At 32.5% G+C, this 14,666-nt stretch overlaps 1 protein-coding gene across 1 annotated transcript in view; it reads right to left on the reverse strand.

The window, feature by feature from the left end:
- The window catches only part of LOC148596856 (uncharacterized), a 44,360-nt gene extending 33,597 nt beyond the window's left edge, over positions 1 to 10,763 (reverse strand). Inside the window, exon 1 of the mRNA XM_088563585.1 lies at positions 10,451 to 10,763. Within this exon, the coding sequence (XP_088419711.1) occupies positions 10,451 to 10,535 (85 nt within the window). The 5' untranslated portion in view covers positions 10,536 to 10,763. The remainder of the gene's footprint in view (positions 1 to 10,450) is intronic.
- Between the last annotated feature and the right edge of the window lie 3,903 nt (positions 10,764 to 14,666).

The following is a 14,666-nucleotide window of genomic DNA, read 5'->3' on the forward strand; positions in this document are numbered from 1 at the left end:
AAATATTCAGGAACTCCTACTCGTGAAAGAAATCAGAGTAATTGCTTCTTAGATCTTTGACTCTTCGTAAATTGAATTGACGCGCTCTGGGAAAATGGATTTACACAATTTACACAGATCTCAGAGAAAGTTTAGTGAATTTTTATTACATTGTTCGTCGAGTTACTAGACAAAGCGAGATATGAGACCAAAAAAAAAAAAAAAAAAAACTGTGTCAAAATTAAGTGAAAAAAGAGAATTTCCCTGATCAAACATGGTTTCAAAACAATTTTCATCATATTATTCGTTTGTAATGTTCTGCATTAGAAAGAAGAAACAGAATGAAAAAGATAGCACTAAAATCATTAAAATAAAGGGAAATAACTCTTTAATTTATCTGTTCATAATGTATACAATTTGTGATACAACTTGTATAATGTATTCTAAGACATCCATCCACTTATGATATACAAATTCCCTTCTGTCTGGCATCATAATGAGTTAATCATGACACATGAATAACAAAACCAAACCCTGAATAATCCGAAAAGGAAGTAGAGTTAAGGTAATGTAATTCGAGTTTCGTAAGCCGAACACCTGTCTAAATCGAACATATGTTAACGTCCAAAGGGATGATTTTGGTTTAGACAGGTTTCATTGTAAATACAAAACAAAAACCCATACAAACAAGTAAACGATAGTCAGAACCAAATACAATTGTAAATTAACGATTCAACAACTTCGTGTTTAATTTACTATCCATTTGTATACATAAAGGCGCAAGAAAGAAAAAAAATAAGTTCGACCAACTTTATACTTTGTTGGTTCCACGGCCCTCGTTTGATCCCTGTAAGGTTTTTAGATTGTCCTTTGTGCTGCATTATCAATACAATGAAAAAAAACATATTTTTCTCATCTTTTATGGGAGATGTCCATTTGATTTTGAAGGGGGCTGGCAGTTTTTTTTCTAATAAAATTTCGGACACTGAAAAAGTTGAAAATAAATAGCCTGGCCTACACATACATTTTCTGACCTCGGTCAAAATATTTCAAACATAGAAATGGAAATGAATTATCTTGCCCCGAAAATAAATTTTCTGACCCCCAAAATTTGCCAGCCCAATCATAGAACCAAATGGCCGTCCCCTTACTTTCTTCAGAGCACAGTGTAAAAATCAACCCCTCATTTAAAAAAGAAGTTCAAACAGAATTCGCTCTTTTCTTCAATTTTAAAACAGCCTAAGAACTAACTAAAATGTAGCCCGTTTGTTTCGATTGCTGTATGTACATGTATGTATGCATAACTCGTGTTATACATATTTGATCATACTTGTATGTCGCATATTTTTTAAAAGTACTTTAAATACTGGAAAATAAAGCATCAAATGAATTACATGTGTTGATTTAAAAGATAAATTGAAAATTACGATATGCATGTTCTGTACTTGTATGAATGCACTGCACCATTAAAATTTACGGTCGACTAAGCTCATTTCAAAACATTATTAACCTCTGTAACTATCTCACAGCATCACAAAGAATACGGAATACTGAATGGAACGAAAATAGTTACTTTGAAGAAAAAATAGTCTATTGAAAGATGGAATTAAGATACGTTTTCCGGAAAAGCTTTCAAGTTGTATTTACTTAACCGATAAAGCTTCGATTATCGTGGCAATGACGAGTATTTAGTAATTAGAGAGAATAGATTCTATGCGAAATACGTCATCAATGACGCAACCGTTGTGATAAGACGTGGAGAGTTGATCAAATGCGGAAATATAATGCAAATTATGGCGTATGTGCTACATTTACATAAGTTTGTGTCTTCTTTTAGAAGATTTCATTGAATAATTCTGGTTTCATTGATAAACATGAGAAAGCGGAGTACAATTACCGATATATTTTGATGACGCTCGATAGGGCCATTATAAAGCAATTTACATGAATTATGAAGATAGAATTAAAGGACATATTGCTCATGCAATTATTGTCAGTTGTCAAACAAAACAAAATTAAAGTGATTACATTACACTGTATCCTATGTGCCATGCAAGGAGGCGAGATTTTCAGTGGAAAGATAGCTTTCCATTTGTTACAGTCTTTTTTCAACTTTCTGTGTGTAATCTCATTTGCGATATATTTTAATCAAGAATCTTTACTGTTAAAAAACATTTAAGTACAACACTGCCTTAAAACCAGATAGAACTTTGAATTAATGTCATGCATTTATTAATCATAGAAACTGTTCTAAGAATGAAAGTTGTCCACTTGAGATACATGTAACTGTTGTATTTATACATAAAATTTGGCATTGTTCTTTTACAGAAAAATACGGGAAAATTTCCCGCCAGACTTTTTACACTATAAGCAGCCATTGTTGCGTATTTTTTGTGTTGTACACTTGTATGTTAATCATTGTTTTTGGGTATTTTTGTTCGTTTGTCTTTGTCCTTCGAAATCTGAGATTGAGAAATCACATGACTAAGTTTGCAAAATTTCACTGTAGTGGTTTAATAACTCGTAATATACACGACCTAAATTTTGCTAATAATAAAAGGCACTGCCTAAATGCCAACCAAGTATTTTTTTTACTTTTTATAATGAAATTGAAATATAGTGATGCATTGTATCGAAAATAATTCAACATCGCGGCAGGCATAATAAATTTGACTTTTGTAGTTTCACTGGCATTATATTTGTGTCTTGTAATTAGTATTTTAAATTGGAACAAGAAATCAAAACTTCATTATTTCCATGAATATCAATATTTGTGTGCAGTATACGACATGGTTATGAATATAATGCATCAATATTCTATAATATTATAGAGAGGGACTGGGATCTTTTTGAGAAAAAAAATAATGATTCTCTATTACTTTACAAGGCAGTTTTTGTTCTCAAATAAAAGTATTAATTTCGGTTGCTGCTGAAATAAAAAAAAATCTTTCATTTCCCCCCCCCCTTATAAAAAATGGTCAGTGAATCACTGAATCTCTAAAGGGAAAAAACACAATAACAAAATGAAATGAATTCAAACAAGATATCCTGTCATTAATTCAATTTCAGAGACGTCTATGGTGCGAAGATTAAGTGACCAGAATAATCAGTAGAGAAATCCGGATTTCCTATGTACTTTAATTCCTTTCGTTAAGAGGATTTGGTTCGTTAGCCGTTACACAACTACAACTCAGCCAGTGTCACCGTGTATATCTGTTATTTATATTGTTATGATAAAACAGAGTTGAAATTTAGCCAAAGTAACCGTAAGTTATACCTTTACTCTCAATGGGAGCTAAATGGTAAAGAAGACAAACGGTGAAATGAAAAGGATCTGATATACTATGCATCTAAATAATCCTGTGCAAGAAAAAGAAGTATCCAGCACGCGCATTGTCACCAACTATCAGGCGTCGCGAAAACAGAACACCGCAATGACGGTGTTCCTCCCCCTTTTTGTCATATTCTTCGGAAACATTGCTGGAAGTGCCTATTAAGGAGGTAGACCTAGTGTAAGGGATACCATAAATCATTGGAACGTTTGTGTAAATCATTTTACATAAATCTAATCTAAGCATCAAAGTACCCTTGATTTATTTCATTCCATTTCAAATGAAAGCTTGATAGGCTTTGATGAAACTGAATATGATGCAAACATATCACTGATTTCAGGAGTTATGTCCATTACCCTGGGTCTACCTCCTTAAGTAAAAGAACTACAATTCAGCCGATGATGCAATGTATTATAGTTATTCTTCAATGTAACGGTGTTACATCTAAGATGGGGCTTCCGTGCGTATTCGTGTCTTTACAAGGTCACAACCGAACTGGTTTTACTGAATGTTATTATCCCAAAATGTTACATAGTTGCATGTGTAACAGTACAAGTTAAACGCAGCCATGATACTGTACTCATTTACATCTTTTCTTCATAATTGCTTTACAGAAACATGGACTAAGTGATCAGGTAGGGTAATTAACATTTACTATCCTTGACTGTCCGTCCTTCACACATTTTTAAAATGTTTCTTTTTTATCGTTAAGCAATAAAGTAATTGTTGTGTCGCTTTGTTATCTATATTTTATAAATGAATTAAATCCATTAGTTGTCTTTCTCTTACAGACCGTAGATTTTTTTCTGTTCGTATAAGATGTCGCATATTGTACACATAAGTATTTCCCAACTTTCTTTAACTTTTGATAAACTTGGGAATTTATTAAAAAATGACAATCAAGTAGGCATCTTCCGGGTTTATTGTTTATTTCTTTTATTGGGAAATCCGCCGTTAACATTTTAAACTTAATTTAGTAAGTAGTGTCCTAATTAAAATTAGTACTAGGGTGCCAACATTGATCCCTATCAGTGTGTTTCTGACATTTGGCACTGTCTGTAAAATGCTTTTGTTCAGTAGGAGAAATGTTTGTATTATAAACGCATGGATGATCTAGACTCAAGAAAGTGAAGATTGTTCCCTGATTAAGTGATACGGGAAAATAAAATCAATTATGCTCAGAATTTCTTTTGAATTGGCTGTCATTTTTGATGTAAAGATTTGAGTAAGATTGGATACCTGTAAACCTAGATATAAAGTCGATTTAGGGGATCGACCTTTTATGGAAATTGCATTATTTCGCTGAAGCTATACAACTCGTTTACATTTAAAGTAACATTATTGTATTAAAGTGGGATATTAAATGGAAAACCCATGGAGAGATTTTACAACAACAGAATGTGAACGACCGCTTTGTTTGTCGAACATCGTAACCAAAGCCTAAAGGCATGTCTAATACGCATCGTTACTGCCGAATCAAGTTTGTATCAATTCGTTTGATAGGGTTAACGCCCATTGTTAAGCTAAAACACTTAAATCTCAGAATATTCTTAAGGCACGGAGTGATTTCAATCATTATAAAGTTACCAAGGCGGCACAAACAATTGTTCAAGTTATGTGGCCGAGCTAAGACAACTTGTCGTTTGCATTTGATTATAGGGTATGTAAGTCTCGTCATGTGACCCCGTGATTTCACGAGAATGGGTCCTAGTCTACTATTCAAAAGCATAGAGATTTGTCATTTAGAGAGCGTGGAGTTCAGTGTTAAGGGCAAAAATATGTCTGTGTAAAAAATACCGATAAAAATGACAAATAACTATTTCTACATGAAAAATGTAGTAATAAAAAAGATAACCTAGAAGAATTGCATTCTTATACAGCGTTTCGAGTACTCGGAAGTAAACAATAACATACAGATCGGTCTTCGGTTTTCAATAGGTTCTACATCGGAAATTCCGGTAAAGGAAATTAAACTAGAATGAGACTTACATATCCTATAGTAAACAATAATTGTGGAACCGTTACTCGTATGATCATGTTATTTCAGTCAAAAAACTGTAACAACCATCAAACTTTAACAAAAATCTTAAGCAACTCCGGCTCCTCACTGTCACCCGTCGTATTACATGTAACCATACTATTTAGTATATTTATTCGCATCGATATTGACGAATGTTACTGATAAATAAATAATCTTTTAATGTGTGACAACTTTATCTGTAATGTTGGCTCGCTTCCGTGATCTTCGGAAAAAAAGAGATAAAATTTCTATTTGTTCTACAACAAAGTCGTAATGTTCCAACAAAAGTACCTCTATACAATGTATATCAAACAGCTCAGTACAGACTAGAACGCCCACTCATAAAAGATTCTGCGATCTATTATGACAGAATTAAATATGAATGATTTTTTTTCCTGGAGACAAGAATTACGGTATGCATTTAATTCATAAGACTGATTCAGCTCTATTGTTCTTGCGCTTTAAATCTATATAGAAATCCATAGCTCTAAGCAAAGAGGGACTGTAAATTGTTGTCTGAATTTTAAAAGAACACAATTTGTTGATAATATTTTGAGGGGGTAGGGGAGGAGTAACTGACGGACAGGGAAAAAATAGAAGCAATACGAGTCTAAAATTACAGAGTTTTAGCGGGGCACTGTTTGAAGTAATTATTTAAAAATCACACACACACATACCTTAAGTACACATAATAATATCAATATATTTACATGAGCTTTTTCTTATCACTAACCTAAAACACGTCATACATGTAGCATGTATCATTTGAAAGTGCACCAGTAACACAGATGCATATTTTAGATTGTTTCGTTCAAAAACTGTTACATGAAGACGAAAATGGCTTCCTCTCTTCAATCGAACATCTTCTGAATCATTCCTAGTAGATGTATACGTCAAAGATGATTTTAGTTCACACCAAAAGAAAAAAGAAAAAAAGAGAGTTTAAAACCTTTCGTGTAAATTCTGGGTCAATGATCATGCGCAAGTTATATCTCTGCGGGATAGGGCAAAATAATTTTCCTCTTTGAACGTGTATACTGAACATGGTCATCGACTTCCCCGCACTTAACGAGAAAGGGTCTATACACGTGTCTGCGAGTCACACATTTGTCTGGAAATCGCGCCCAAATTACTCATGTGGTTTAATCGTAATCTTAAGAACATTGCGGTGTTAGTATGTTTTATGTTTTTCTATCGTGTCTTGATAAAAATCAGAGAGACTTATTATTTCATTAATTGCATTTGTTTGAATTAAACGCCTACGTATCAATAAATGCAGAGAAAGCGAAATCAGGGGGAGGTCACTCAACCGACGTCACGCTAAACAATGATTGAAATAAAACATCAATGTACATTTTTGCACTTATTACCAGTATTTATAAAAAAAATCAGACAAGAGGTGTTTCCTGCATGTCAAAAAAGATCTTATCCCGGAGCCAATTTTATGCTGAAAGTTTGTATTGCAATATACCGGAAACAATTAGTCATAACTGAAGCGGAAAGTTTGGAGCACTATAAAACCTAGATTAACCCACCACTTCCGGCGGAAATACTTATACCATGTCATAAGCTTTTGCACAGTTCAAAACTTTGTTTTTTTTTTTTTTTTTTGCTTTCATATTAATTTTCATCTTAAATATGTACATTCCTTTTGATTATTTATCCTATTTCTCTGACTGTTGTCTTGAGTTTTTCAGTTTGTTATTTTCTTTTAACCCTTTATTAAAACAATTTATTTGATCGAAAATGTATTTATTCCTCGCCACTGATTATGAAATGATATATTCCCACTCTTTTCGTCTCATTTTCATGTGACCTTCTCCGAATACTTAAAAGTTTGAGCTATTTTTTGCTAACGTTCCGAATTACTTGTAGAAAAAAAATCGATGTAACTTTGAAAATCGTCGGAACGAAACGCTATAACTAAACCTTTTTTTACCTGCGAGAACAGATGGCCAAACATGACACACTGTAACGTGTTTCACATTTTGATGAAATTACCCTAACACAAAAATTACAAAAAATAATATGAGTTAGGCACAGCCTATAACCGAGTATCGCACTTACACATTTTTCCTACGTTTGTAAAAATCATTGAATAAGGACAAAAGCTGAAAGGGGCGAGTTAGGATAGGTAACGGTCGTTATTTTTTTCAAAAAATAACCCAGCGTACCGGATCTAGATATAACAAATAATTCTGTTTTTTATTTTATTTTTTCTTTGTTTTTATATTTTAAACCAATTTAAAGGCTGTTTTCACTTTGAATTCACTCTCGCGACCCATATCTGATACCTATATGCTTAGGCACGTAAAACCAAACTTGCTCAAAACACCTGTCGTCTGATTAGGAACGGGATATTGTCCAAGGTGTCAAAACTAATCATCACATCGATTGCAAAGAAATAAAAGCCACGAGTTTCTATGGTAACGGGCGGACAAATTATGTTGTCTTATAACGTAAGTTGTTTTTTTTTACTTTCCTTACATATTTTTTTTAAAATTGAAATAAAACGAAATGATTGTTTGAATATTTATTTTAATTTTTGTGTTTCATTGACGTTGGGGAAATCTCATTTTAAAAAGAGTGATCAAGGGAATCTAGGTTATAGCGGTAATCAAAAGAATGTAATCCAGGGACAAAGACCAGACATGGAAAATAGACATACACAACAAAGAACATAAAGTAACTAAAATCATACATACAAAGTAACAAAAGCATATGAGCAACTCGGACTCCACTAAAAACTTGGAGCATGGACCAGGTGCACCGGTATGGTAAGCGTCCTCTGTTTTTCTACAAACACCCGCCGAGTTGCTCATAAAAAGTCAAGTCCGGGGTAGACGAAAGAGGAAATGAAAACTATGACCCGTTGAATAAATCAGTATTCATGATGCAGATGGATAATGAATATTAATGAATCAACTACCGTAATACACAAATAAAAAAAAAGGGCACGTGGTTTGTAGGAGTTTTGCCCTAGGTCTACCTCCTTTAGGTAGGCAGCTAAAAGGGTAAAAAGGGTATGTTGGGCATTTCATACCCAGAGTTACATATATATACAGCTTTTTGGTGTGGTAGCTTATATTTTGCACATGCAAAATTTTCTATAAGCCTTTGAAGAGAGTGCGATTTTCAGTACATGTAAATGGTAAACTATTATCGGCTTGATGAATAAAAAAGAGAGGCAACAGAATTGAATTACATTTGTACATGTATACACGTAGTTCAATACAAAATTTGCTATAAAGGACCACTCATTAATATATAAATGTTTCATTCCAAATCTAATGACGATAAGACTATATATACGATTTCAATTCTTTTCAAGATGTTTTAAATTCATGACTCGACACCAAAAAATTATTTTTTTTTCTCCAAAATTTTCCTAAACTAAGATTTAGACCAATCAGATTGCTTGATTTTTAAGAAAAACTCAAGGATACAAAGACCCTAATTATAAATGACACGATTATCTGTTTGGGAAAAAATGCAGTCCCATAATTTTTATTGGTATAAATCTTCCCAAATACAACCAGTATTGGTGGCCATTTTTTAATCAAGAAAATGGTGTATGTCCATAATAAGGAATGATCTGTTACCTTATCTAGGTTATTTACATTTTAACGTGAATATATTTTAATCTGATGTTTCCTCCTTTGAATTTGGATCTTTGCACTGTTACGAAACCAATAAATTCCAACTCAGGAACAAGAACAATAAATTCCAACTCGTGAACAACCACTCCATAATTACACCCTTCTATATAAACCACAAGAATGAGCAGTAAAAAGTTACAAATAATTCATTACGACGATGTAGGTGTGTTTAATTTTTAAAATTATGACAAATAAAAAAGATACTAATTTTACGAACGATGACTTGCATACAAACACAATTGACAACTTTATTAAAATGTGAGTTCTTTATCGTCATATAGATATTTGAGATGTAATAAAATATGCATCAAAATTCCTATTAAGCAAAATACGGTTGCATTAATGGTGCATCCGGTTCTTGCTGCCAGGTTTTGATAGAATGAGAGTTGCTTATTTTAATTTAATTGTATTTTTGTGTGATTCGGTTCTTATATTTTTATTTTATGTATACAATGTATATTGTTATACATGTACATAATTAGTTCTTCATTGAAATTCAAAGTAAACCTCAACTGCGATGTGCCGATCCTAGACCTAAATATGCTAAACAGTTTAGTCCGTTTTGCTTACAAACTTGCAAGACTGAAAAGATATGTTATGACCGTTTCGCTAATGGTTAATCGCTGTAAGCGTACAGTCCATGCGGCATATTGAATTAAGTTTGAAGCAAATTGTGAGGATTAATATGTACTTGAATTTCATTAATTTTGCAACTGCTAAAAACATGTTATCTTTAATATGTTTATTCCCGTTAGCTATAAACGAAGGAAAATGAACAATTTTAATTAAAGGGAAAGTATTCCTTTGTTCGGATAACCTTGAAATATAAATATATACCATTACTAAAATTCGATTCTTCCAAATTGTCGACAACAATGGGACATGTAGTTTAAATTATTCATAATCCATCTGCTTTTCATGTATCGCTCATGCGTAACCATTAAATAAGCGCATTCATTAATACCTAGATGTATCTACTGATACATGCATGATACACTTGGCGGTTTCATACACGGCGATCACCAACTCAAAAAGAAGAATATTTTCTAGTACGCAAGAGATGGTGGTGGTCTTTATTGAGGGAAAAGTTACATCAATTATTTTCTTCGTTTTAAGTGGTTACTTAATGATTGAAGGTTGTGAGGAACATGTTTACAATCTATATACTAGCCCGCAATGGCTTGCCCTTTATTGTAAACTATTATTTTTGAAAATTTGAAGTACGCTGCTTTTGTCTAATTTTTACTCATTTAACCTAATTTCAGACGAACTCTCCCTGATATAAAATCTAACTGTTGCTTTTGATTATTTTTTAAATTAATCAATACAAAAATAATTATTCAAACAGCTTTTTGGTTCCAAATTTGTAGTATGAGATGAATCACTTCAAAATCTACGAATACATGTGTCTGTCTGTCTGTCTGTCTGTTTGTCTGTGTTAAAAATGCACATTAACTTACCGCTATTTTTCTTTGCAGGCGCTGATAGAACTGTCGCCACACACACAAACAGAAGAACACAAACTGATTCCAAACTGAGATTCATGACTTCTGAAGTCTTTTGTTTTAAAGTTAGTAACTTTTCACTTTGTTTTGTATTCTACTTTTCTCTTCTTTTTTTCTGGACGGATCCCGTTTAACTCCGTTTGTTATCAAATGGCGTTAAATTTTCTTTCTCTGATAATTTAATTCCTGGAGCTGGCACGTTTCTATCGTAAATGTAAATGAACGGTCTTTCTTATCTCTGAATGAACTAATAACTAAATCAAAGAAGGCATCGCTTAACCTAATATAGACTCATTTGCGCATACAGTTGCTATGGTTACCAGAGTATCTGTAAATTCTGATTGGTTCGATTTTAACAGTTTTACATTGATGATATGTTACTAATTCAATGGTGACAGTTTGGAAAAGGTCAGAGGGAAACGAATAATATAATTTCTTTCGATATTGATCGGGACTATTGTTGACAACCTTTTGGGAAAGACTATTGGTTTCTGAATAGCTAGTGATCTATTAGGAGTTTGTTAAATATGGTGTAAATATTGTCGTATCAAACGCAGAGCCGATCGATATGGATATTTTGACACGCGTCAAGTTTTTCTCAGGTTGTTTATTGATAACTAGGTAAACTGTCACCCACTAATTGATACACAGAGGGTCCTCAACAATTGCTGTTTAATGCATGATATACTAATTCTTGTTCACAATTATAGTGCTTCGTTGAAGGCATTGATTAAAAGGGTGTATCGTAATGAAATTCTTACGTGATTGAATTATTGAATTGAATAGTTTATTTAATTGGCACAAAATACAAACTAACAGGAGCGGATAAAGGATTTAAAGACAGGGTGGCGTAATATATAATCAAAAGCCGAGCGCAGCGAGATCAGATGTATTAGGATAGAAACTGTGAAAAATTCAAACAAAAATACTTTCCAAATATTTTTAGGGGGAAACATTACCAATAAATCTTGTTTTAAAAAAAACATCACATAACATAACCAACATATATCCCATTTATAAAAAGAAAAAAAATTGAAAGTGCTTAGGCACTGAGCCAAGGAAGACCTCAAGCATTCAAAAATATTCATGTAACCAAACTGTAAGCTAAATAAACCGATCAAAACTTAGTCCTTTTAAAGAATAACCATTTGTTTTAACACAATGTATATTTATACAGTCCGTTTATCAATACATATTTTCGGATCTTCTTTTGTATTATTGCTTTCGGTATTCCTGGCTGTATCACGTACGTTGATGTGCTCAAATTTCCTAATACTTAAATCAGCATTTCTTACAAAATATGAATTCAACTGGCTATCAATATTCGATGAATTTTCAAAGTAAGAATGGACCCACACCTTGAAATTTCGGTTTGGAGAAGCATGAAGTAGAAATGAATCATGCAGACTGAAGGAAGTTGAACAAAGGCCCAATCTCAAGGGAGAAATGAGCAAAAAACTTTTTCTTGCTCACTCTGATGTAGATTATTTCTATTTGTAATAAATTAAAACTAAAAATGGTCCTTATTATTGTCTTCTAGATTAGGCTATGATATGTACAATAAATGATTACTTTTCTCTAGGAATTTTTTCAGTTCAAACAAGGATAAAAACTCTTGTTGTAAAAATTACTATGCAGTTTAAAGATCATTAAACTAAAAACAACTTTGTAGGTCATATATTTCCAATTAAGTTGGAAGGGCAATGGTATGTGGTGAATACAGGGAATATGATGTCTTAATCTCACACGGACTTTGAGTATAAATCCATCTTTTTTTCCTCTCTAAACAAAAGAAGTTACTAGTGAACCCATACCTTATGAGTACCACTTTTTTATGATGAATGATGAATCACTATTTGCTGAGTGTTTTATACCTGTCTGCCTTCAATACTGTATGTGCATTTCTTTCATTTTTTCTGAATGATTGTTTCACAAATATGTATAAGATTACAATTCAAGTAACTCTTATGTTTTGCAAATATATAAGTGCTAAGAAATCAGGCTTCATGTTTTTATAGTTTTTTATTATGAGATGTTGACATATATATTAACAGCTGCGTCATGCTACACATACATGTACCAGCACTTGAGAACATGAACTTTGCTCCATGCTTAAATAATGTGACAGCACAGAAATGGTCTGTTTTACTTTTGCTTTCTTCTCACTTCATTCAGTGAAACTTCTAAGTGATAACCACTAAAAAGAAATCATGGAAAAAAATCATAACAGTGTCAGATATATCCAAAATGTTACAATGTAAATCCATGAAAACAGATATGCATTTTAACCATATGATATGGAGAAACATCCTCTTATTGGGAAACATTGTTACATGTACATATAATTTCGTGCAAATTATTCATAAATTCTGGCAAAAATAAAGGTTGGGTGGTTATAACAGTACCAACTTTTACTGATTTTTAAACCACCAGGTCAATATTCCCACAGTGATCAATACTGGTTGTATTAAAATATGTAAACAACATTTCTGTTATTGTTCATAGTTTCTGTTCTACGGCAAAAAAATGTTAATATAGTATTTATCTACAGTATCTATATTTCAGTGTTCTTAGGTTTTATTTTTTTAATATCTCTATCAGCTGTATTAATTAAGAAAAAAATATACATTTCTTTCTCTAAAATGATTCAAATTTCTCTGAAATAACGTAACAAATTTTACAAAAATGTACAGTGTATTTCATAAGCACATCTTTGTTTCAATAACTATTAATAACAGGTAAGATACATGAAAGTAAGAGTAGAACAGGTTACTTTTCACCTGTCATTGTTAAAACAACATCCTCTCATAACCAGATAGATCATAAAAAGTGGTTTTAAGTAATGAGTTTAAAAGTCATTTCATTTATCAGACAAAAACCTTCTAAATACCGAAAATGGAAAGATTGCTAAGGATATTGCTTTAGGGATTCTTCCATGTATGATTTTAGCTACCTGCTGATTTATAATAATGTTTGGACCCCCATTCAAGATCTCTGGATCAATACCTGAATGTTGATTTATCTATGAGCAATTTATGTCACATTGTAAAGTAGAAAACAAATTAGATGCATGTATTACTATATTACAAAAATCATAATTTCATGTATGAAATCTTTAATTGGTACTGCACTGCATATGCCAGTAACCATCGCTAGAGTACATGTACATGTATTTTTGTAGTTTTCAGTGTAAATTTCTTGTTCACAGACATACAAATGTAACTGCAAATTTTGTTAAGAAATATGACTACACTGTTCTACACTAGCAATAAAAACAGTATACCTATCACCAGTTTTGAAAATGTTAAATAACTGTACATACAAAGTATAGGAATGAATAATGTATACCTTCGACACTTACCTAGTACATTGTACATGTAAGAATACCCATGAAAATCAGCTCTTAGAAAAGGTCTACTTTTGGTAGCCTTGATATCCAATATTTTCAATGCACTTTCATGTCCACAGAATTTCCAACTTAACTGTGTCTTTCTTGTGTCATGAAAATCTTGTTTCTTACTTTATGATCTGTATTCTAAATAAATGTATCTGGTATATCTTGACAATGTACTAAAAATGAACCATATTGACAATTAGTTATGATTTACGTGGATATAATACACATGTACGTTGTATTACTATTTCTTTAAATTCCATACTGAATAGTACATGCCAAAATCTGTATCACATGCAGTATCAAAAGGAGACTCCTATGTCAACTCAAGGGCCACTGCTCCGCGGGATGATATAGGTCGAGGGTTGATACTGCATATCAAACAGATTTTTGCATGTCATGTTCATTCTTTCTCATATTTTATCTATACAAAATGTACTTCAATTGTGTTCTGTGCAAGGTGTGATATGTGATATGCAATATATGTCTGTGGGTGTGATATAGGGTATGCCATACAGGTCTATGGGTGTGATTTAGAGAATGCAATATAGATCCATGGGTGTGATATACAGTATGCGATATAGGTCTAAGTATGTGATATAAGGTATGCAATATATGTCTGTGGGTGTGATTTATATAGGGTACTTGAAATGGGTTTAGTGGTGTTATATATACGATATGCGATATAGGTCTAGGGGTGTGCGATATAAGTGTAGGGGTGTGATATACAGAAGGCAATAAAGGTCTAGGGGTGTGATATAGAATGCAATATAGGTC

This window comes from Perna viridis, chromosome 15, assembly GCF_037379345.1.
Source record: "Perna viridis isolate PV_CMFRI_1.1 ecotype Kerala chromosome 15, ASM3737934v1, whole genome shotgun sequence".
Lineage (NCBI taxonomy): Eukaryota > Metazoa > Mollusca > Bivalvia > Mytilida > Mytilidae > Perna > Perna viridis.